The 22,960-nt window shown below is 39.9% G+C and overlaps 3 protein-coding genes across 11 annotated transcripts in view; 1 reads left to right on the forward strand and 2 right to left on the reverse strand.

The window, feature by feature from the left end:
* The first annotated feature begins 27 nt into the window (after positions 1-27).
* Positions 28-9,748, forward strand: bicral (BICRA like chromatin remodeling complex associated protein). 2 transcript variants are annotated; one of them, XM_008314322.3, is made up of 14 exons: positions 28-102; positions 759-865; positions 3,134-3,196; positions 3,323-3,368; positions 3,578-3,626; positions 3,759-3,824; positions 4,396-5,640; positions 5,718-5,766; positions 5,869-5,903; positions 6,371-6,420; positions 6,500-6,645; positions 6,745-6,839; positions 6,916-7,018; positions 7,103-9,748. In XM_008314322.3, the coding sequence occupies exons 4-14, from the start codon at positions 3,328-3,330 to the stop codon at positions 7,546-7,548; spliced, it is 2,325 nt and encodes a 774-aa protein (XP_008312544.1). In that variant the 5' UTR covers positions 28-102; positions 759-865; positions 3,134-3,196; positions 3,323-3,327; the 3' UTR covers positions 7,549-9,748. The 2 variants fall into 2 exon arrangements, with proteins under 2 accessions (XP_008312544.1, XP_016889903.1); XM_017034414.2 differs by having other exon boundaries at positions 43-106.
* LOC103381793 (mucin-5AC) lies at positions 5,480-16,632 on the reverse strand. Of its 8 annotated transcripts, XR_003050242.1 has the most exons (7): positions 16,339-16,602; positions 15,810-15,950; positions 11,574-12,734; positions 11,152-11,262; positions 10,670-10,786; positions 10,477-10,579; positions 5,480-5,605 (listed from the first exon to the last, which is right to left on the reverse strand). XR_003050242.1 is itself a non-coding variant. In XM_008314327.3 (6 exons), the coding sequence occupies exons 1-6, from the start codon at positions 16,346-16,348 to the stop codon at positions 10,551-10,553; spliced, it is 1,569 nt and encodes a 522-aa protein (XP_008312549.1). In that variant the 5' UTR covers positions 16,349-16,601; the 3' UTR covers positions 10,112-10,550. The 8 variants fall into 8 exon arrangements, 5 of the variants coding, with proteins under 5 accessions (XP_008312549.1, XP_024913084.1, XP_024913087.1 ...); XM_008314327.3 differs by lacking the exon at positions 5,480-5,605 and having other exon boundaries at positions 10,112-10,579; positions 11,574-12,776; positions 15,852-15,950; positions 16,339-16,601; XM_025057316.1 differs by lacking the exon at positions 5,480-5,605 and having other exon boundaries at positions 10,112-10,579; positions 16,339-16,601.
* An 810-nt stretch (positions 16,633-17,442) lies between these two features.
* The window catches only part of LOC103381794 (guanine nucleotide-binding protein subunit alpha-13-like), an 8,099-nt gene continuing 2,581 nt past the window's right edge, over positions 17,443-22,960 (reverse strand). The window contains exons 3-5 of the mRNA XM_008314331.3: positions 20,825-20,875; positions 20,205-20,405; positions 17,443-19,622 (exon numbers count right to left, since the gene is read on the reverse strand). Of these exons, the coding sequence (XP_008312553.1) occupies positions 19,251-19,622; positions 20,205-20,405; positions 20,825-20,875 (624 nt within the window). The 3' untranslated portion in view covers positions 17,443-19,250. The remainder of the gene's footprint in view (positions 19,623-20,204; positions 20,406-20,824; positions 20,876-22,960) is intronic.

Below are 22,960 nucleotides of genomic sequence, written 5' to 3' on the forward strand. Positions count from 1 at the left end.
AATAACGAAAATCAAAGGCGTTAGTTGAAACATTATTAACGGAAGCATCAAACGCAAGACCAACATGAATACCATGTCAAGTCAAACCAACTGATTACATATGTATGTATGTACTGTATGTATGTTTTAATTTTTAATTTTTATTTTAAAAAACAAAACAAAACACAAAAACTAATGTTAAAGTATTTTTACGAATTTTTATTTAAAAAACAAAACACAAAAACTAATGTTAAATTGTTTAAAATCCAAAAAGCAGGGATGTTGATATATTAGGTAAAATTTAATTATATAATAATTATTGTGCATAATATAATGTAGTATGCACAAGGGATTACATTTATAGAATAATAATATAGAATGTGATATTGTGGATATTAGCAGGGAGGATACACATGCATATTGCATACTGCATTCATGACAGGTGTAAAACGTTTTGAGCACTATTTGTACTTATCTGTTGGGATACAATGTATGTAATGTATGTAATGCAATTAAGTGTATAAAGTGTATTAAGTATATATATATAAGTGTATATATTAAGTATATAAACTCAGGCGATCATACCTGAGTAACAAATAGGTGTGGCACCTCTAAGACCCGCCCTCTACAGTAGGTGACTACTAATATTTATTTGTATAACAAAAAACTTAAACAAAACATGGCTGCGGTTATTGCCAATTTTAAAATACAATGTTGCTTGGTAATTACTAAAACCCATGTTTATATTTCCCATTCAAATTGATTGGGACGCCTGATAGCGGTGTGGACTGGGTGATGTGGGCTGCCGTGCTCTCTGCACTACCCCAACGACCCGTGCGGTGATGGCGAGGAAACCCCGTTGACAAGGCACTGCTTTTTCATGACGGTGAGTTTCCCTTTGAGTGTATTATAATTTTGTGATAAAAATTTCAAGGAAAAAACACACACAGCCTCCTTCCTCCCTTCCTTCAGGGAGGGTTGAGAGTTTGAGCGGAGAGAAAAATCTATCCGAGACAGAACAGGGACAGTGAGAAAAATATATGAGTGGGAGAGGGAAAAGGAGGAGGAGGAGAAGGAGGGGGGAGCAAATTAAAAGTTGCCAAATGGAGATATTGGGTTTCAAGCTGAGTGAGACTGGAGAAAAAGACATTGCTGCTTCTAGTCGTCGTTTATGTTATGCTAATCGGGACAAATTCTTGACGCTATTTCGACCTCTGGTATTTTTCATCGGTTCTCGTCGACGTTTTCCAAACAGGCGTCGCCGACATCGCGGCTAGCTAATCAAAAAGGCCGTCGTTTAACGACAAAATGTCGCTAAACGCAAAGCTCAGAATGCTGTTTGATCACAGCGTAGCGTTTTAGAAAAAAGCTGCCAACGATCGAGTCGCCCTTGGTAGACGTGTGTTTTTGTGTGTTGGCACTACGACTTACAGAGAACAAATGAAAGCTCAACTTAGAAAGTGCGTCAGCGAGCAGCAGCTAGACGATCTGGATAAAGAGAGTTTTGTGCCGCTTGAATGCGATTATCATTCTGTCGATTCAGTCTATTTTTGGACACAAAAACGACGAAATGGCTTATAAATGCTTGCTTACAGGCTTCGACCGATCTGCAGCAAAGTCTAGCTTAATTTTCACCGAGCTTCCATTCTACGGTGGAAAAAACAAAACTTCGATCTAAAATGTATACGCTGTGTTTGAACTAAGTGTTTTTATTTTTAACCATTGTATCTATTAATCAAAAAGTGCCATGCTTTGGGGAGCGTTCGACATTCCCTCTGGTTGTTAATGGTAAATTCTGAAAGTCTTGTAGTAAGAATTTAATACTAACGGTGCTGTACTTTAACCGTCACCCAGTATAAACACATCCGCATTACCAAAGGAATTGTTCAAGAACCCCCTTATTTTTTTTCCTGTTTTAAATCTGTGTGCATTAACGACCTTCCTATGTGGAACAACAGCGTTCGCCACACAGTATCAAGCCTTTCGTTTTAAACCAGCTCTTCTTCAACGCCTTTAACGTGTTTGGCGTGTTTTTGTGCGTTATTTAGCGTTATGTCGGTGTGTTTTCGTAATGAAATCACAGAACAGTCCGTGTCAGCTGCGTTTCTGTGGTCGTGAAGCCCTGACGGTCTTTGTTCTCTTTGAAACAAAGATGGAGGCTGAATGTTGTTCTGCTGTGAAGAACAACAGCCATTTTGTAGCATTGCAGCAAATATTTGCTCAAACTGAAACACTTTTCCCCCTTAACGTTGACAAAGTAAAAACACGACCCTGAAGCTCAAACTTCATTTAAATTGTACCCATGGCCACTGATGAAACTATGGTATATTTCTGCATATTAATCTTTTTGCAAAGAATAAACATGGAGAAAATAAGTACACAAACATTGCATACTCTTAGTCTACTGAATGGTATTAGTACAGTCACAGTTTGTGTTAAGCATGTTGCAGCCCCAACACAAAATAAAAAACCTAAATTTTCAGCACAGGGTTCAAACAACTGCTCGTGGCATTCATGAACCAGGGTGGAGTTTTACACTCGAAAAAGCCATATTTGCAGTGTGCAGACATGAAGACAACCAGTGTAGGACAGGAGAGGAGGATTATGGGTGGGAGTTTGTGTGTGTCTGTCACAGACTGGTATCTGTAGGAGGGAATGAAGGCCATCCTGTATGGGAGGTCTTTGTAACGAATTCTCTTTTCTGTGTTTCCAGGCAGTTTTGTTCTATCAAAATAAACATTTCACAAACAACCAGAGTGTTTTTATTTATCTAGAATAATGACAATGTTTTCATATATGTATATTGATTGAGTAAATTTTTATAGGAGTCTTGAATTAAATTAAGAACATTGCAAGGTGTATATACATTTCTGAAAATGTATTTTGACTATGCAGAATGTGAGTTAGATATGTCAACTTTTTTTTTACTGATTATTGATGCATATTTTAATGTTTAATTAGTTGAGTTTAATATTTCTTTAAGATGTAGTTGTAGATATACATAGCTAGTCAGCGAGTCAAAATGACACAGTGTCTAGAAAAATAAGGATATCAGTTTTGTACATGCCAGTCTCACTAACATACAGTACTTCACACACCGTATCTCATAGAATTTGTTTTTTTTTTAAACTTAATCTGGTTTTTCACCCTGCAGCCCAGCCTGCTACCAAAATAGAGGGTGTTCGATGATTGTATCCATGCTATCTGTTGGATATCTGTGAGTAAGATGGCCTTCCTGTCAGCACAAAACACATGAATAAAACTTTTTGGTCCATTATACAAATGGAACTACACTTCTAACCCATCTGCTACCTTCTTATGACAGTTCCTTTCATTCCTTCAGGTGTCATGGATGATGAGGACGATCGCCGTCTTCTTGATATATTAGGGTAAAAATTATATATAAGTTAGGCAGTATTACCAAGTATTTTAAGCTTTTACTTTTAAAACAAACTACAATTAACTGTAGGATTATTGTTTTCTTTTGTTGTCTTATGACAGTTTACTACTACATATTTACAATTTTCCAGCACACATTTTAATGGATGGTGGGGTAAGTTCTGTTTCCCTTACGCTTTTTTTTTTTCACCCTTTCAAGGGATGTGGACGCACTGAATGACTATCTCCATGGCAGCAACAGCAAGTCTGTGAGTAACCTACAGGACTCATTCAGAGTCCTTCTTTACACAGCTTGTTGAATGGAGGCTTTATTTATATGCATGCACATAGACCACCAAGCCTGCTTGTTTCATGTTTGTTTTATATCATTTAAACTGCAGATTGATGAAGATGATGTGACAAATGCAGCATATGGATCAGAGGGATCCTTCTTTGCCAGTGACACAGTGAGTATAAAAGACAGAGCTTTTTAAGTTAATGTAAGATTTCAGCTGCTGTTTTCAGTCTCCTTGATGTTGATAATCCTAAAATAAAATCATAACACTCTGACAGTAATGGTCAATGGTTTAAAGTTAAAATCATAAAAGCCCATAGTCAGGAAAACAATATTCTCATTGAGAAAAGGAACATCTGCAAGTACAATGCTGCGGATGGAAAAATTTATCGACTACAGCCAATCAATGTCCAGCCTGAATGCTCAGAGTGTGCATGTAGGTGCTACCTTCTTCTGCCATAGACATTGGCAATCTATATATTCTCAAGAAAAAAGGGAGACGGCGAAACAGTTTGCTGCTGTATGCAGAACTGGCCTCTTCTGTATCTTAAATAACTTGGATCATTCACTTTGTGCCAAATGTTCATCATTTTTTCCAAACATCTTAATTGCTCATTTAGATCTGAAATATTCTTTCTTAAATTTTAAGCACTTACAGAAAAGAATTCTGGAGAGAGTGAGATGGAAGTATCGGAAGTTGTTAAGAGATTCCATTCAGTTTTTCTTTATAAATCTCTCCATAGAGTGGCTCCAATACTGGACTCAAAGATGGTTCAATGGGTGGATTTGGCGACGATTCAGCCAGTGCAGGCCTCCAGCTTTCCAGCAGCCTTTCATTTATTGAGGATGAATTGGTGTCTGGAAACTCCCCTGGTGGTGTTGATCTCGGCGGTGAGGACCAGCCATTTGACATCCTGCAGAAGTCACTCTTGGAGGCTGATATTACGGAGCAGACACTGGTTCAGGAGGCCTTACTAGATGCCCAGCCTGCTCCCACACTAGTGCAAGCGCCTGTTCCTTTCTCCTCTCAGCTGGTCTCTGGGGGGTACGGCGGTGGGGTAGGTGTTGCAACAACGGCAACATCTGCATTGCCCACAAGTCAATTTCTGCAAGGGGTGTCACAATTGCCTAATGGCTCAACCCAGCACATCCAAGTGTTAGGCTCCTTTGGGACCAGTGGTGGAGTGATGACTCTAAGCAGCTTGGAGAGAACTCCTCAAATTGTGTTAAGGCCAGGGGCCCCTGTAGCTGCTGCAGGGGGCACAACGGGGAGCCAGGTGTTTGCTCCTACACAAGGACAAGTGGGCCAGGTTGGCTTACCTTTCAAAAACATCCCTGTCCAAAACATCATCATTCAGAGAGGCCCAGGAGGGGCCCAGACCCTTGTCAGACCAATCCAACCTAAACCCCTTCAAACCGGGGCTCACACTCTCTATAGCCTCGGCCTTCAGCCTACCTCCACCTCCATGACTAATGCAGGTAATGTTAACACCACTACTCCTGGAGGTCACTATACATCCAACGGCTCCATTGTAGTTCCTTCAGAGCAGCAACATGTGCAGGCGCAGACAAACATACAACCTGGACATTTCTTACTCCCGAGCTCACTGACATTGACACCAGGCACCAACATCCACAATGGCCCCACAGATTCAAACACAAACACAGTGCAAATTGTTTCAGGGCAAAACTTCACTGCAACCCCGAGAGGTCAGCTAATTTTGAACCAGGGAATGGTCAGAGGAACTCAGGTTGGTGCAAGTGTAACCCAGACGTGGACAGGAGTTTCCTCTTCAGGCTCTGCCCATGTGCAGACATCCTGTGCCCCTGGTAGACTGACTTTGGTCGGTCCTTCCACAACAGCTGTCATAGGCCAAAGCCAGGTGTCAGCAAGTCCGGTGCAGCGCCTTCTAGTCACTCAAAATCAGAACTGTGCATCACTCTCCCCACTCCCTGGAACAGTGACACAAGAACAAGACTTCAGACAGGTATGAACAGTGGTCACCTGAGGTTCTTGATTTTTAATAAATCTGCCTTCTGACTGACTGTAACAACTATTTTTCAGAACTCTGCATCACCTGCACTTCAACAGGTGCAGCTTGGCTCTATCCATGGTAACAATTCTTTTTTATAAGATGCAGTGTGTAATGCATCAGTATTTGCATTCAATAATTAATTGAAAATTCTTTTTTTTCTTTTTTTTTTACATCCATTAGCTGTGAAAACCATGTCTCAAGATCCCAACTCTCAGGTATCATATTTTGTATGTCCTTATGTGTTAATTTGTGTTTTCAACAGATAAAATATATTATCTTATTTATATTACCATGAATAACTTTTGTCTTGTAGAGGCTTGTAAAGATTTAAAATAAGTTAAATAGTAAATTAAATAAAGGATGAAATGTTTGTTGGAGCTTTCTAATAGTTTTAAGCAAGCTACCTGTTGGTGACTTTACTAACCACTATAGAGAGCCTGAAAGCATCTGTCGTTTAGCAAGTTTTTACTTTTTACTGCATTAGCAACAGTGAGCAGAAGCAGCTATAGCCCAACTATAGCCCTCAGATGAAAATATCTTCTCATTGCTCCATCAGCCTGTTGTATCAAAATTAGTACTCATCATTGAACAAGATTTTCTACAGAATGGCAGGTCTGTTGTTAATGAAATAACAGTTTGACAGTTACAGTGCTACATTAATTGTTTTTGTGGAAACTCTTAGGTCAGTGCGCTCAAGCGGCCTGCTCTTCAACCACTCACAAGAGATGGACTGTAAGTATTTTTAAAATCTTTTTAAATTAGGTATTTTATACTGTCCGTATTCAAGAAGACTTTTCTATAATTTCACCAGGTTTCTACATCAATTGGGGAAGGATCATGTTGGAGTTCAGACTCCCGATCGACGTCGGTTCACTTCAGTCAATGATGCGTTGCAAAGACTCGTCTCGTACCATGTGTTCCAGGGGGCACCACCTAGCAAGGAGGAATTCTCACAGGGTACTTACACCTGAGGCTTTATTTGCAACCAAGACAGGAATCTGACCCGTACATTTATGTTACATTGAAAAACTACTATATGTTTTTGTGTCATTCCAGTGGATGATGTGTTTGAGGCGGTTGCGACTCAGGTGCTGAAAAAGACAGAGGCAATGGTTAACAAGTACAGACGACTACTGCTGGTGGAAGCAGAGGTATGAGGGAACATGAAGGTATGAGTACGCTTGACTCTGTAACATAGTCTCAAAGGTCACTCTCCTTCCCCTGCAGCGTTCATTTCCATCATCAGAAATGGTGATGATTGACAGGACCTTCAACCAAGAGGAACGCAGCAACCTGACACAGGACAAACGCATGTTGCTAGTGGACCCGGGTAAGAACCAAACCAGGACCAGTCTTCATTTGGAGGAATAATATTCACATCTTTAATGTTTCTTCTTGGCATTTTCTTTTACAGACAGCTTTTTGGAAGACTTCTGCTGCGGGACAAAATCCAAACTTTTCCAAGTCCAGAACCCACCTCAGTCCAGCCAGAGTTTGACTCAGTTAGACAGGGACTCCAAAGAGCCAACATACAGGACAGACTCCCCACCAGACTGTGAAGACCCAGGAGGGGGCGAACTTTTAGGACCAGGTCCAGCCAATAAACTTTACTCGCAACACAACAAGAGCGTCCTTGAACTGAAGAGATCCCAGCAGCACTGTGGGCCCAGCGACAGCCACACTGCTGCCAACAGCTATCCTCAAGGTAACCCCTTGGTAGGACAGACACACTACCAGGGTTCTCATCACACGTCCTCACACCCAGTCCAGCCCCAGTGCCCACCTCAGCTCAGCTCACCCCCTCACCCAGACACAGACTCTGCTCTAGAGGCAGCAGTCAACAGCATCCTGGAATGTTAGTCCTGAGGAGCCTCACATCATCACCAAGTGTAATGTTTTGACATTTCTGTGTGTATAGTTGTATTTTGGCAAACATTTCTTTGTGATACCTGTTCCAAAACCCTTGTGTGAAGAGAGGTGAACACTTCTGTAAGTTCCCTGGACATTGTGATTATAATCTCTGGATATGTAGCAATTCTTTTTTTTTTATACAGATGTATATTTTGTTTTAATTTTGAAATGACGATGTAGGAGTTCAGATGAACACAGGCACTTAAAAAAAATCTATAAAGATCCGGGAATATGTGCAATTCAATCTAAGGATAAAAAGCATGTTATGTTAATTTGAGCATTGATGTACTGGGGCAGGGCCTGATGTAGCTTGGAAGTAAAAGCGTTCCTCTCTTCACACACATGCATACAGACACACGCCTTTAATATTTTGTGCCAGCTCATAACTGCTAATACCTATGCTGAAAAGAACAAGACACAAGTGGGGGAACAAAATGACTCAGTGCCTAAGTCTCGGTTTTCTTTTGAAGTTGTTTTTACAACGCTGTGTTCTGAACTCTGATTTCTTTTCCACATCACTAAACTATAGTGAAGATGCACATTGCTTTCATGTATTGCAGTGGGTTCTGTAGACGAACGGTTAAGAAGTGACAACTTTCTTTGGGACTAGCTCGGCAGCGAAACGTTCATGTAGACTAATTGCACTAATTGTACTTTTACAGGAACCGTACGACAATGAAGCTGTTGTACCTCTACAGTGTGCTCCAGGCTACACAGAATGTGAACATTTGTAATCAAACCAAATTTTTTTCAGCTGCCTGCAACAAAGATGAAGCCTTTTACATACACTAGACACCAAGACGCGTACATTTTTTTTACTCATGTGCGTAAGTCACATTTTCAGTTTTTTTTCTTCTCTTTTGTACCTTAAAGGTATGCAAGCCCAACACAGATGGAAGGAAAAACAAAATTTCCATTTCAACCACTTGTTGTTTTTGTGCTGCATGTCTGTCAGTAAGGGGCTAAATCCTCAGATTGAGGGAATTATGTTACAATTTGTTTATCTTTTTAGACTTTGTAGTTTTGTTTACAGTAACCTATCCCCAGACATTGCAAATGTCACACAAAATAGCTTGAAGGGTAATTTATTTTTTATTTTACATGTTGGCCTGCTTTCTACTTTTATGCTGATCATATCTGTCAATTTATGCTTCAAAACCTTGAGAAATCCCTTTTAAGGTGTGTGTCTGTACTGATAATGTACAATTACACGCATAGTTTCATGTTTGGCTGCCTAACAAAAAAACCTGGGCGTTATTCCCAGAGTTCTCTCACAGTTTGGGGATGTTATGTCTTTTCTTTATATTTCATTTCCCAAGCATTTCTAAGCACTCTCCTCAGCAGCACAACCAAAAATATGTAAAGTGTTCACATCCAGAATTATCCCTGAAAAATACTTAGTTACTATACTAGTTTTTAAGTTTACGTTTTACACCCCACATTTTACAAGGAATAATTGGCCATAAATGTTTTGTTGTGGTTTTACTCAGATCTGTGTATTTTGTTTTTTGTCAAGCCCCCCACCTAACAGAAGAGAAAACTCTGAAGAACCAATCTGGATTTTTTCCATCTTTTTCTTAAGTCTAAGAAGAATAATTGTATAAAGAACGCAAGCAAATTGGCGGTTTTCTATGTAGAGTGAATGAGAACACGTGTTTCTTTTCCTATGTGTATTAAAGTTCCTGTGGCCATTGCTGGATTGCTGCAAGATCCTGTGCCTCTGAAGCACTTCGTTTTAGACATTCGTGAACTGGGAAATGTCCAGTGTTGGTGGAACGCTGTTCCACTTGGATGCATATCAGTGTCTGAGGCCCTGGTAGAAGCAGACTGCTTTCCTACTCTATTTTCAATGCAAATTTGTTACGTTCTCTTTGCCTACATGTTTCACTGTTTTGTTGTACTTGATTTGTATAATTTGTTGTTTTGTACAAAAAGATAAAAAGTGAAACACAAATATTTATAATTTTGTATGGAGAAGAAACTGAATGTAAAAAATGACCAGTAAATGAAAAATAATTTTTTTATTGTGTTGAATAAGAGTCAACATCAGACAAGGAAATCGTTACAAATACTGTCAGTTCTTCATGTGTAGCTCATGCGTGTCCACTACAGCAACAAGGAGAGTTAATAAATTCATTTTGAATAATAACTAGTCCAGTGTGGCTTAGTGCATTGGCCCATGTCCCTACATTGCAATTCTGTGAGTGTTTTCTAACAGGCCTGTGAAAGAAGAGGCTTTTCAACAACTAACACATTTCCCCTCTTAACACAAACCAAGATATTCTCATAGGGAATGATTTAATACGGATTGTTTAGATTTTGTGTCTCTAAATGTATCACACGTATATTTTTGATTAAGTTTTTCTTCCTTTTAAGCTTTGAGCTAAGAATTCTGCCTAACACAATGACAAATCCTATTTAAACCCACCCCGACGGTGACCCCTAGTGGAGCTTTTGGCACACAACAAGACTGAATGAACCTTAGTTTATAGAAAACCAAGTTGATCCTTCATCTGAGAGTAATCAGCAGTTTAGTAATCATATCACACATACATAATCGCGTTTTAAAAGTCTGGGACACAACATATAAATCGCAAAAGAAGACCCAAATTAAGTTCTGTCACATTTCAATACCTAAGTTATGGGTTGAGATTTTTGGAAATGCTCAGTGTTATTTTATGGCGTAAACTTGGGAAAGATATTCAACACCACTCCCATTTTTGTCAGTTGTGTATTAAGTTGCAGTCCTCAGCTTAGCAATAAATGCTATAAACAGGAGGCACAGCTGTGTCTACCAGCAGCCTCTCCCCCACCCCCCAGTGCTCCTCTACAGTTGCACAGCACAGGATGTGTGTGTGTGTTTTTTTGTTTACATACATAAAAAGGCCCCTCCTGCCTCAGCTGTCCTTTCCATATACAGACACTTGTGTCCACAAATCCTCTCTGGGACCTCAGTGGTACTTTCTCCAGCGATCACGCTCTAGAGAAAAAAAAGGAGAAAAGAAAAATAAAATAAAATCACAAAATCTGTCTTTTCACTTGTGTAAACACAAAAGTAATACACCCTTACTTGTATGAGAATAGTTCCAGATGTAGCCGAGTACACAGTATCCTGCTAACAGCATGCCCAGTCCTCCTACTCCACCTTTCCTCACGTGAATGTACTTCCTGCAATACCAGTGCCAGCCTATGTCCGGGAAACAGGGGAGGTTGAATTCAAAAGATCAGTATCTTGTATAATATAGACTACATTTATAGACCACTTAAGCAATTACAGCAGATTAACTGTCTGATATTTTAAAAAGAGATTAACAACAGGTAATACACAGGTCAATATATCCTAAATAGAAATTATGATGTACGGGGTTAGCCATGACGACCTGATATTATTTGTTAAGTAAAACCACTCTATCCAGCATCAGCCCTGCTGACCATGTTGTTTGTGATGAGCAGTTACAGTCACTTTGTAACCTGCAATAAACACAATCACTCCAGTAAGCATTTTTGACTAATGGCAAGTATTTGTATTTGAGATGTACTAAACACATTTACCTTTTTGAACCATGTCCACTACACCTTTTGGATGACCAGGAACTCTGCAGGCAATCCACTCAGGTAACTCCCTCAGTCTAACGTGGCCAAGAAGCCGTTGTGTCCCAGCATCTACAGGTAATGAAATCAGCACAGATCAGGGGGTGGTCTGAAATTGTTTTTTTCTAATCTTTAAACTAAAGCTCTGCAAACTAAAAACTGACTGTAATGTATACAGTAAAACCATTTACTTGTATTAATAATGAGTAAAACTGACAGTTTTTATAACCACCTGGAAAAATGATGACTCCAGTTTGTAATCATACAGGCAGCGATCATCAAACATTCACATTAGACCAACTAAACAACAATCAACTACTTGTTCCAACAGTTATTTTCAATCTGAAAACCAATACCAAACCCTGTGTTTCTGTGCTTAGTACCTTCAGTCAGAATGTGAGCAGTGTTTGGTTTCCTATCCTGAAGTGCAGCTTTTTTCCATTCTGTCCTCAGTGATACAGTGTGTGAGGGAGGGGGACAAAGAGGAGGAGTGGAAATCTGATGGGCTGAAGTTGACAGTGACAGAAGATGTGTCTGGTTGCTCTTCAGCGCCTCAGTCATGATGCCTTTATTGGCAGCCAGGCTCAGCTGAATTGAGTTGGAGGAGAGAGGAGCTGTAGGAAAGGTCTGCTTGGACTGAGAGAAACTATTGTGCTGCAGAGGAATTAAAGACATACAACTATTTGTAACCAACTGCAGATCAGTCTGTTGTAATCTGGTGCACGGTAGGTGGTTGGACAGAGTTTGAACTTGATGCAGGCACTTGCCTGCATCTGTATTGTTCTCCACTGGAGTGGCCACTGAACCTAAACTGGAATCCAGGTGGGTTTTAATGCTTAGGTTGTCAGTGTTTTCGTTGTTGTTCAAGAAACTGCCTCTGCTGGACTTGGGGGTTGTTTTAGCTCGAGCTAACATTGCTTTAGCACCCTGGACTGTGATCCTGGCCTGACCAGTTGTTTCACTCTCAGTCAAATCTTTAGTTTCTGTTGTGATGTCCTTCCAGCAGGTGTCTCTTACACAGGTTTTTTTTGTACTTTTCTCTAATTCGGAATCCGGACAGTCAGATTTTGTGGGACGTGATTCAACAGCCTTCTTCGTCTTTGACGTTTTCTTCTTAGATGCACCTTTGGCTTTGCTATCTGTCGTCAACTTGTTTTTTTCTGAAATCATGTTGGTCCCAGTGGTCTGTGCTGTGGTCTTTGATCCTGAGTAAAGGTCTCCTGAGGCAGATGTGGTTTCTTGTGGCGTCACTTGGTGATGTGTTGCAGCTTGTTTTGCACCAAGATGACTCTTCTTTTTGGAGCCAGTGATAGATGGGGACAGAGAGGGGACTGTGGTTGAAGGTGGCAGTTGCTGAGTACTAGTCCTTACAATATGTTCAGACACTTTGTTTTTTTTATTTTGACACAGTGGTGACGGTAAAGAATAAGTGCTTGTGCGTGATGATGGAGCACTTGCAACTTTGGCGGCCACTGCTGGGGAGGGTGATTGAAGTGATACTGCAGAAACATTGCTTCTCTTCTTTGATTGTGAATGTAACGTCCCTGTCGCCAACTCAAAGGATGATGTCTGGTTAGACTTGACACATTGTTGGTTTGGAGTCGTTTGACTCTTTGCTGCTGCAAAAAAAAAACTAGTCCAGTGTGGCTTAGTGCATTGGCCCATGTCCCTACATTGCAATTCTGTGAGTGTTTTCTAACAGGCCTGTGAAAGAAGAGGCTTTTCAACAACTAACACATTTCCCCTCTTAACACAAACCAAGATATTCTCATAGGGAATGATTTAATACGGATTGTTTAGATTTTGTGTCTCTAAATGTATCACACGTATATTTTTGATTAAGTTTTTCTTCCTTTTAAGCTTTGAGCTAAGAATTCTGCCTAACACAATGACAAATCCTATTTAAACCCAACCCGACGGTGACCCCTAGTGGAGCTTTTGGCACACAACAAGACTGAATGAACCTTAGTTTATAGAAAACCAAGTTGATCCTTCATCTGAGAGTAATCAGCAGTTTAGTAATCATATCACACATACATAATCGCGTTTTAAAAGTCTGGGACACAACATATAAATCGCAAAAGAAGACCCAAATTAAGTTCTGTCACATTTCAATACCTAAGTTATGGGTTGAGATTTTTGGAAATGCTCAGTGTTATTTTATGGCGTAAACTTGGGAAAGATATTCAACACCACTCCCATTTTTGTCAGTTGTGTATTAAGTTGCAGTCCTCAGCTTAGCAATAAATGCTATAAACAGGAGGCACAGCTGTGTCTACCAGCAGCCTCTCCCCCACCCCCCAGTGCTCCTCTACAGTTGCACAGCACAGGATGTGTGTGTGTGTTTTTTTGTTTACATACATAAAAAGGCCCCTCCTGCCTCAGCTGTCCTTTCCATATACAGACACTTGTGTCCACAAATCCTCTCTGGGACCTCAGTGGTACTTTCTCCAGCGATCACGCTCTAGAGAAAAAAAAGGAGAAAAGAAAAATAAAATAAAATCACAAAATCTGTCTTTTCACTTGTGTAAACACAAAAGTAATACACCCTTACTTGTATGAGAATAGTTCCAGATGTAGCCGAGTACACAGTATCCTGCTAACAGCATGCCCAGTCCTCCTACTCCACCTTTCCTCACGTGAATGTACTTCCTGCAATACCAGTGCCAGCCTATGTCCGGGAAACAGGGGAGGTTGAATTCAAAAGATCAGTATCTTGTATAATATAGACTACATTTATAGACCACTTAAGCAATTACAGCAGATTAACTGTCTGATATTTTAAAAAGAGATTAACAACAGGTAATACACAGGTCAATATATCCTAAATAGAAATTATGATGTACGGGGTTAGCCATGACGACCTGATATTATTTGTTAAGTAAAACCACTCTATCCAGCATCAGCCCTGCTGACCATGTTGTTTGTGATGAGCAGTTACAGTCACTTTGTAACCTGCAATAAACACAATCACTCCAGTAAGCATTTTTGACTAATGGCAAGTATTTGTATTTGAGATGTACTAAACACATTTACCTTTTTGAACCATGTCCACTACACCTTTTGGATGACCAGGAACTCTGCAGGCAATCCACTCAGGTAACTCCCTCAGTCTAACGTGGCCAAGAAGCCGTTGTGTCCCAGCATCTACAGGTAATGAAATCAGCACAGATCAGGGGGTGGTCTGAAATTGTTTTTTTCTAATCTTTAAACTAAAGCTCTGCAAACTAAAAACTGACTGTAATGTATACAGTAAAACCATTTACTTGTATTAATAATGAGTAAAACTGACAGTTTTTATAACCACCTGGAAAAATGATGACTCCAGTTTGTAATCATACAGGCAGCGATCATCAAACATTCACATTAGACCAACTAAACAACAATCAACTACTTGTTCCAACAGTTATTTTCAATCTGAAAACCAATACCAAACCCTGTGTTTCTGTGCTTAGTACCTTCAGTCAGAATGTGAGCAGTGTTTGGTTTCCTATCCTGAAGTGCAGCTTTTTTCCATTCTGTCCTCAGTGATACAGTGTGTGAGGGAGGGGGACAAAGAGGAGGAGTGGAAATCTGATGGGCTGAAGTTGACAGTGACAGAAGATGTGTCTGGTTGCTCTTCAGCGCCTCAGTCATGATGCCTTTATTGGCAGCCAGGCTCAGCTGAATTGAGTTGGAGGAGAGAGGAGCTGTAGGAAAGGTCTGCTTGGACTGAGAGAAACTATTGTGCTGCAGAGGAATTAAAGACATACAACTATTTGTAACCAACTGCAGATCAGTCTGTTGTAATCTGGTGCACGGTAGGTGGTTGGACAGAGTTTGAAATTGATGCAGGCACTTGCCTGCATCTGTATTGTTCTCCACTGGAGTGGCCACTGAACCTAAACTGGAATCCAGGTGGGTTTTAATGCTTAGGTTGTCAGTGTTTTCGTTGTTGTTCAAGAAACTGCCTCTGCTGGACTTGGGGGTTGTTTTAGCTCGAGCTAACATTGCTTTAGCACCCTGGACTGTGATCCTGGCCTGACCAGTTGTTTCACTCTCAGTCAAATCTTTAGTTTCTGTTGTGATGTCCTTCCAGCAGGTGTCTCTTACACAGGTTTTTTTTGTACTTTTCTCTAATTCGGAATCCGGACAGTCAGATTTTGTGGGACGTGATTCAACAGCCTTCTTCGTCTTTGACGTTTTCTTCTTAGATGCACCTTTGGCTTTGCTATCTGTCGTCAACTTGTTTTTTTCTGAAATCATGTTGGTCCCAGTGGTCTGTGCTGTGGTCTTTGATCCTGAGTAAAGGTCTCCTGAGGCAGATGTGGTTTCTTGTGGCGTCACTTGGTGATGTGTTGCAGCTTGTTTTGCACCAAGATGACTCTTCTTTTTGGAGCCAGTGATAGATGGGGACAGAGAGGGGACTGTGGTTGAAGGTGGCAGTTGCTGAGTACTAGTCCTTACAATATGTTCAGACACTTTGTTTTTTTTATTTTGACACAGTGGTGACGGTAAAGAATAAGTGCTTGTGCGTGATGATGGAGCACTTGCAACTTTGGCGGCCACTGCTGGGGAGGGTGATTGAAGTGATACTGCAGAAACATTGCTTCTCTTCTTTGATTGTGAATGTAACGTCCCTGTCGCCAACTCAAAGGATGATGTCTGGTTAGACTTGACACATTGTTGGTTTGGAGTCGTTTGACTCTTTGCTGCTGCCTTGCAATATGGCAGGTGACTTTTTAATCTTTTGTATGTTTTTCCACAGAAAGGACACACCTCTAGTAGGACAAACAAAATAAGAGTGTGTCATTAGGTGGCGCAAAGGCAGGTGTGGATTTAAAAACAATGACATTTCCAAAAACCTACAAAAGTGTTATCAAATTGAATTACTACACAACAAAATTGACATTAATGGTATTTAGGGAAAAGTAAATGTTCTAATTACACATTCGCCTGTATATAAAATCATCCAAAGTGCACATGAAAACATGTAAACTATTTTCCCTCTGGGTGAGTTTGATGATTCTTACATTCATTGACGTCCGTTATTCAAATTACAAAAGTGTAGGAGATTACAGTAACAAACACTAAACACTTTGTACATTGAGGGCTAAGTGACACTAGTTGTTTTTTATTTAAATCCCAGATACTGCGTCATTAACTTACCGGAGCTCATTTTCAACTTGTGTATGAAACAGCCAAACTGAAAGTAGCATGTCCGTCCAAAGTCTCTGAGCGATTTGTTATTAAAGCAACTTAAATACAAAATAATTACAAAAACTACTACAATACAAATGCATGTTCGTTTGGTAAAAACGGTGTAAAAGTACGGTGATGTAAGTGGGACAGTACCACTGAATGTCACTGTAATCTGTTTGTCGCGTGGTGGGAAAGACCCCTTAGGTGGCGACTTAGAAGCCTGAGCGTAACTCAAACAATAACAAGAAATATATGTAAACAACAAATCAGGATTAAAAACGGGTGTAATTCGTAGACATGACGTATACTAAAGTACGACTGGTATATTTGAACAGCTATTGGACATGTAGTAAAAACACGTGTAAGTTTCTGTGGGTGTGGCGCATTGACACAATTTAAAATGATTCACTCCCGCGGCGCTTAAAAGTAAAAAAGACGTCATGTATCACGTTTGGATTTAACAAACCCTTAAGTTTGTTTGAAATAAACAAACACATACAAATAAACAAACACACACACTCACACATATATATACACACACATATATATGTACATATGCATATATATACATATGTGTATTTAAACGTAATAAACATGTTTGTTCAATTTAGACATTTGGTAGCATTTTTGAACAATGATAACTACTTTTTGTAATTTTTAAATGCTCTTGAATCATTATTAATCAGGAAAAGATCAAATAAAATATTTGCTATTTCATTGACCTTCTGACTAACGTACATTATGAAGTTTTGGGAATTACATACGCACAGTAACACAATTACCCATATGCTGCATGGTTCTATTAGAGGATGTACCCTGGAACTATTCCCTGCAATAGTTCCAGGGTACATCTTATGTAAGGCACATTACTTTTTATTGTAAATAACTTCGTTATCTGACCCACATTGGGGAAATTTCACTGACTTGTAATTTGGTGTGGCATTTGCGCTAGTGGGCGTATCCTATTAGTCTTCCAGGAGTTCTGCACATGATTTAACATGAATTATGAAATGTCCTGGCAAAAAGGAATTTCTTGAATTTTTATCAGATGTATCAGATATCATACACAAATTTCATTAGAAAAGTATTTATTGAGAGGGTTAGAGTGGTATGAGACTTGACACAGGAATGATTTTCAAAAAGGCAATGTAAAAGTTACACAAAAACACATCTACATGAAAAGCCATCTTCATTGAAAAAAGCAGTGATTTGAACACATTCAGTGGAAAACAGCCATTTCTACATCCATTTACATATAAGGAGATAAACCTAAATATTATTTACATGTCAACAGGTAACAGTATGTACAGACCATAGACAGGAAGCTCACTGAAGCACACAAGAGCATTACTTTTGACAGGAAAACTACAAGAAAGAATGCAGTGTTTTGGCAGAGAATCAGATTTTAGCAGTCCCTTAACAAAGATTGGCTTCTTACAATAGACTCTGATGAATTTCAATTCCAATCATAATATTTGTTTTACTGTCATTTACTTTTAAAAACCCCCACAAGATGGCATCTGCAACATGTCTGGAAAGACAACTCATCAGCAACCCAGAGATTCTCTTGCATCTCACTTCATCAATGGTGATTACAGTATAACCAGAGAATTTAAAGAAATTAAATATACATTTTAACAGACACTCAGTATTTAGGCAGACATGTGAGGTCTGTCCCTTTACCTGGCATCCAGTGGACAATGCATTTCTGGTCTTATATTGCAGTTCAGGGCCACTTAGTGAAGCGAACATCGCCTTGCTCACTTTAACCGAGTCTCACTGTGGTGCCACTCAAAATTATGTTATTCAGCTATTTTTCTAAAAATGACATCACTATTAACATCGGTTTGCATTTAACCCTGAGAAAATAGTGGACTGCTGCCACAACTGCCTGATGTGCCAACTGAAAACAATTAAAGAAAAAGGACAACTTGCCTTAGAGCACAGGCATCACTTCTGTAGGAAAGGAATTAGTCAAAAAGAAATCGGACTATGATTGCTTGTAAGACAATGTGGACCGGCACTAAATGCTGCGCCTTCTTCACAGAAATTGTGTGGCTGCTGGGGTTTGTGATATGATGTTAAATCTCTTACAGTTTCAACTCTTTCTCCATTTACAAATGTGATGTTTTCCAGGCAAAGCCTACTTTGCCTCTACATTTCATTCTGCAGATTATAACCCAAGCGAAATGGAATAAAGGACAGCATGGTGCTGCCAAACGGTTGCCTGAAAAAGCAACAAAGAGTTGAAGACTGAGCACCCAGCCTATTTCTTAAACCTTTATAGACAACAGGTAGATACACAAAGATGTTCACAAGGTTGCACTGGAGATGGCAAAGGAATTAATACAAATCTTTGACTCACAAGAATCAACACAAAGACTGGCTAAGTATCTCTGACACAGATAATCGTGGCTCATTTTTTTTACCGTCAATGTTGTGCTTTGTGGTCATTTCCTGTGGTGGCTGCTTAGAAAGTGGTTTACCTGCAATTTTGCTTTTTTGTTAAAACGTTTTGCTGGTTTCCAAAACCCAGAACATGCTGGTGATGGACTCAAAGTCTGTACTGTAAAGCAAATCCTAGATAAGCTGTTTCAAGACAAAGCAGCAGCAATCAGATGCCATCTACCATCCAAACCCTCAGTTTGTCATTTTACCTTTATCCACCACAGTCTCCTTTACTGACTCATTCCCTGACCAATCCCTGAAGGTGACTGACTTTTCAAAAGGAGTGTAAAAACTAAAATAAAAATGACTGAATAACGCTGACATCTACTGGATTCTTCTGAGACTGCTTCTCTCCTCCCAGAGTCCCCTTTGAAGATAGGAGGAACGGTTTGTCCCTATTCACGTTCTCTAGTTTCACAGGTGAACACAGGTCATTGAAGCATGAGTTGTTTGAGGTTGTCATGCAAGATGGTGTCCTTGACGTCTCGGAACACCAGCCTGATGTTCTCCGTGTTGATGGCTGTGGTGAAGTGGTGATACAGTGGCTTCTGGGTGGTGTCACGTCTCTTGGCCCGGAAGCATTCTACCATGAACGCCTGGATGTCAGGCAGACTGTGCTCTGGCCCATCGTAGTCAGGAAAGTAGTCCTTAAGTGGAACAATCTTCACCTTCTCTTCCAGCAGGTCAGTTTTGTTGAGGAAAAGGATGATGGAGACGTTAACAAAAACACGGTTGTTCACAATGGTCTCAAATATGTTAAGCGATTCACACAATCGATTGGTCTGCCTGTCCTCCATCAGCACCTGTCAGACAGGAGAAAGGTTAACACATGTTAAAATTGTTTTTGGTCCAAAAGAAAATGTTTTACAGTACAAGTGTACTGGATCAGCAGGTAGAGTGTCTTGTTGAACTAGAATGTCAGGGTATCAACAGGTCTGAACCAGCTTGTTTACATGCCATGTGTCCCTTCGCTAAACATTTAAGCCCCCTGAAAGTGTTTAAATGTACAACAAATGTGTAACATGGAAATGCCCATAAATGCACTGAACAAAAGAAGCCGGTTTGTAATTAGTTATAAATTCCTACAGCTGCTGTCAGCAAATTCTGTTAACTTGCTGTCTTTTGTTGTACTATACGTTCCTCCTGGGTTCCTGAACAGATGTTTTTTTTTTGAGTTTTTTTTTATCACTACACCTGACCTATTGCTAGTCCCTTTTGAACATACATTTTGTCAGAGGCATTTATGGAAATCCCCACACCAATTTGATCACAGCTACTGAAATTGAAACATCAAAAATGATCACCGACAACAGTGAACTTATATGCAGCTATCAGGGTTAGACTTATCAGAACTGAGGGTGGAGGCTGAAGATGTGGGGATTTACCTGATCGTATTCAGAGGAGGAGACTAGAAACAGGATGGAGGTGACCGAGTCAAAACACTCGAACCAGCGCCTCCGCTCTGACCTCTGCCCGCCTACATCCACCATCTTGAAGGGAACATTCTTAATTTCAAAGTCATACTCATGGATTCCTTTGGTGGGCTTACGGGCGAGCAGGATGTCCTGTTGACTGGGAATATAGTTCTGGAGAAGAGAGTGTTGATTATTGTTTATATAGTGATTAACAAATCAGATTAAGATTGTTTATGTCTATGAGTATGCACTCGTTTTGTCCTGTTTTTGTCAAAGAGCATATTTAGTCTGCCCACTCCTAACTGCAGGGGGCAGTAAAAACACAATCTTAATGCCTGTAAATGTAATTTAAATGTAATTCAACAATGTAAATAAATAAAAATATAAAATACATCTGTATTAAATAATACACTGTTTAAAAAAAGTGACAATTTTCCTGCATGGCACAGAGGTCAGCTAACAGTTGTCTGCATTGTCCTGCACCATCAACTATCTCAAACTGTGAGCTACCCGCCTGTATATCTGCTACAATGTTAATATGCACACGTCTTATGATCATAACAATCAGTACAGGGCTGAAAACAACTCACCAGCTCGCCAAGCTTATCCAGATTATCCAAGAAATGCTTCACGGACTCACCCTGTGACAGGACAGAGGGGGGATTTCTGTTAATTCTGTGCAATTTCATGATAGTGTTGGAGAGAATTCACTGAGCACACAGAATGATGAATTACAAACTTTTATCATTCACTATTACACACTTGTTTCTATTAAAGACACATATAAGATTGCAATATAATAAAAAAGAAGTTATTACAGATCTTAATTTAAGGATGTATTTTTAAAGTAAATTTGGTCTATTACAGGGAGCCATTCAAAAGAGCTGCCCTAGAGTCTCACTGTATGCTTCACTTTTACAAATAGATAATCAAAAGTAATCCTTACCTTACCTCCAATCATCACTCTGACTAGACGCTTAAATCTCAAAGTACTCAGTTAGTCAATGGAAACCTGTCAAATGCCCCCACAAGGACACAGTGTCCCCACAAGTATAGCTACACAGGAACACATGCAATTTGTTTTCTCTGTCAGAGCTGTCATAATACATCGCAGGATGTACTTTTTTGGTACTGTAGCAGACACGTGTGCAAAAACATTTCTTTGATCTATAAAGAACTTTGAATGTGTGTGTGTGTGTGTGTGTGTGAAAGAGAGAGAGAGATGTTTCTTCTAGGCCTTTCTGTCGCTCTATGTGCGCAATTATTGCAAGCTCAGACATGAGGCGGCTGGGGATGAGGTGCATTCCTTTAAGTGTGTCTGTGTGTGTGTGTCTGTTTGTGTGTGTGTTCCAGTCTTGTACTGAAGGCAGACCAACATCATATCCTGTGAGAAAATGTGAGGGTCATTTTTGTTGCCATCTATGTGACCAGCAGCGTCACCACACCCTGTCAACTCAGTGGATTTGCATGTATTTTGTATTAATGGCACAATAAACAAGGCCTCTGTCACACAATTCAAATCTTATCTGCAGCGAAGATTGTTTAGGCTAAGTTTCCATGTGTTTGTGCCATGTACTAGCCATTCCCTCACTGTAAGCTTCTGTGTTCACCTTTTGATCTCTTAAAAAAACTAATCTGACCTGAAAAACCTGTGAGTGTGTGTGTGTGTGTGTGTGTGAGCATCAGATATGTTTGTTAGGCTAAGATTACACAAGGGAGGAGCACAACGCTGTGTGTTGCTATGGTCAAGCCTCACAGAAAGATGAGTTACCTTTCTCCGTGGGGCTCAGTTTTAAATTCTACTCATAGTTCTCTTTTCAGCTGAGTCGAAGGCTCAAATCTGAGGCCGCTGGTGGTTTGGAATAAAAAAAAACAGATTGAAAAAAGAGAAGAGAAACTAGAGAAGCGCTTCTTTTTTCAGCATAATAATGTTGCTTAGGGTGGGGTAATATTGTCTAAAAGAAAACCCGAAGTCAGGTGACATCCACAATTGACAAATGTGGGATAATTAAACCAGGTTGCTTCCTGATCTGCAGTCTAAATAATTCAACCCTTATAGTTTCACCTAAAAATAATTAGGTTTAAAAATGCTATATTTTTAATGTATATAAATCAACCAATCAAATTATTAACATCACATTGTGTATCCATTTTAATGAGGCGCTTTATTTTGTAATTAGGTAAGATCCAATCAGTGTGTCCAGTTTCTGTCTGCATACATGTTAAATGACAAGCACAAGTGAGCCTGGAGGCACATGACATTTGTGGTGCAAACATACAGGGAGCTTGGTCAAAACACTGCTGCTATAGAAAAGAAATGTGTGAAAGCAATAGAAAAACCCCCCAAAAGAGACCACAGTCTTTTTAGCAGTTGGTGTTCACTGCTGTGAGTGACAGTTTATGAATCTGAGAGATGATGCCCACAGGTTTTAGATCTGACCCACATTTAGAAGAGATGGGGTGCTAGTGTTTACTGTATGTGCTGCGTGGCTTCAGTTGATGAGGCAGCAAACATGACAAAAAATGGAAACGATTTGAAACTTAGCTATCAATTGACTTAAACTTAGCAAAGCATGAAGGTAAAGGGTAAGTTGCAGAACCACGTGTACTCAGAGTGTGTCTCTGTGTAATTTGAGGTGTGTGACACTTCAAGTGTTTATGTGCAAATAACACCAAGTGGGAAAACCAGGGGTTTGTAAGCATAAAGCAGTTTAACTACAGATCAA

Source organism: Cynoglossus semilaevis, chromosome 8, assembly GCF_000523025.1.
Source record: "Cynoglossus semilaevis isolate Cse_v1.0 chromosome 8, Cse_v1.0, whole genome shotgun sequence".
Lineage (NCBI taxonomy): Eukaryota > Metazoa > Chordata > Actinopteri > Pleuronectiformes > Cynoglossidae > Cynoglossus > Cynoglossus semilaevis.

What these genes read in the sequence shown, in the direction of transcription:
- bicral (XM_008314322.3), top strand. Translation starts at nt 3,328, where the DNA reads ATGGATGATGAGGACGATCGCCGTCTTCTTGATATATTAGG. An exon ending in CCTTCTTTGCCAGTGACACA is followed by an intron (nt 3,825 to 4,395) that starts GTGAGTATAAAA and finishes ATCTCTCCATAG; the next exon opens with AGTGGCTCCAATACTGGACT. An exon ending in CTCAAGATCCCAACTCTCAG is followed by an intron (nt 5,904 to 6,370) that starts GTATCATATTTT and finishes GGAAACTCTTAG; the next exon opens with GTCAGTGCGCTCAAGCGGCC.
- LOC103381793 (XM_008314327.3), bottom strand. An exon ending in TGCTCACATTCTGACTGAAG is followed by an intron (nt 11,263 to 11,573) that starts GTACTAAGCACA and finishes CATTACCTGTAG; the next exon opens with ATGCTGGGACACAACGGCTT. An exon ending in AGTGGACATGGTTCAAAAAG is followed by an intron (nt 10,787 to 11,151) that starts GTAAATGTGTTT and finishes TCCCGGACATAG; the next exon opens with GCTGGCACTGGTATTGCAGG.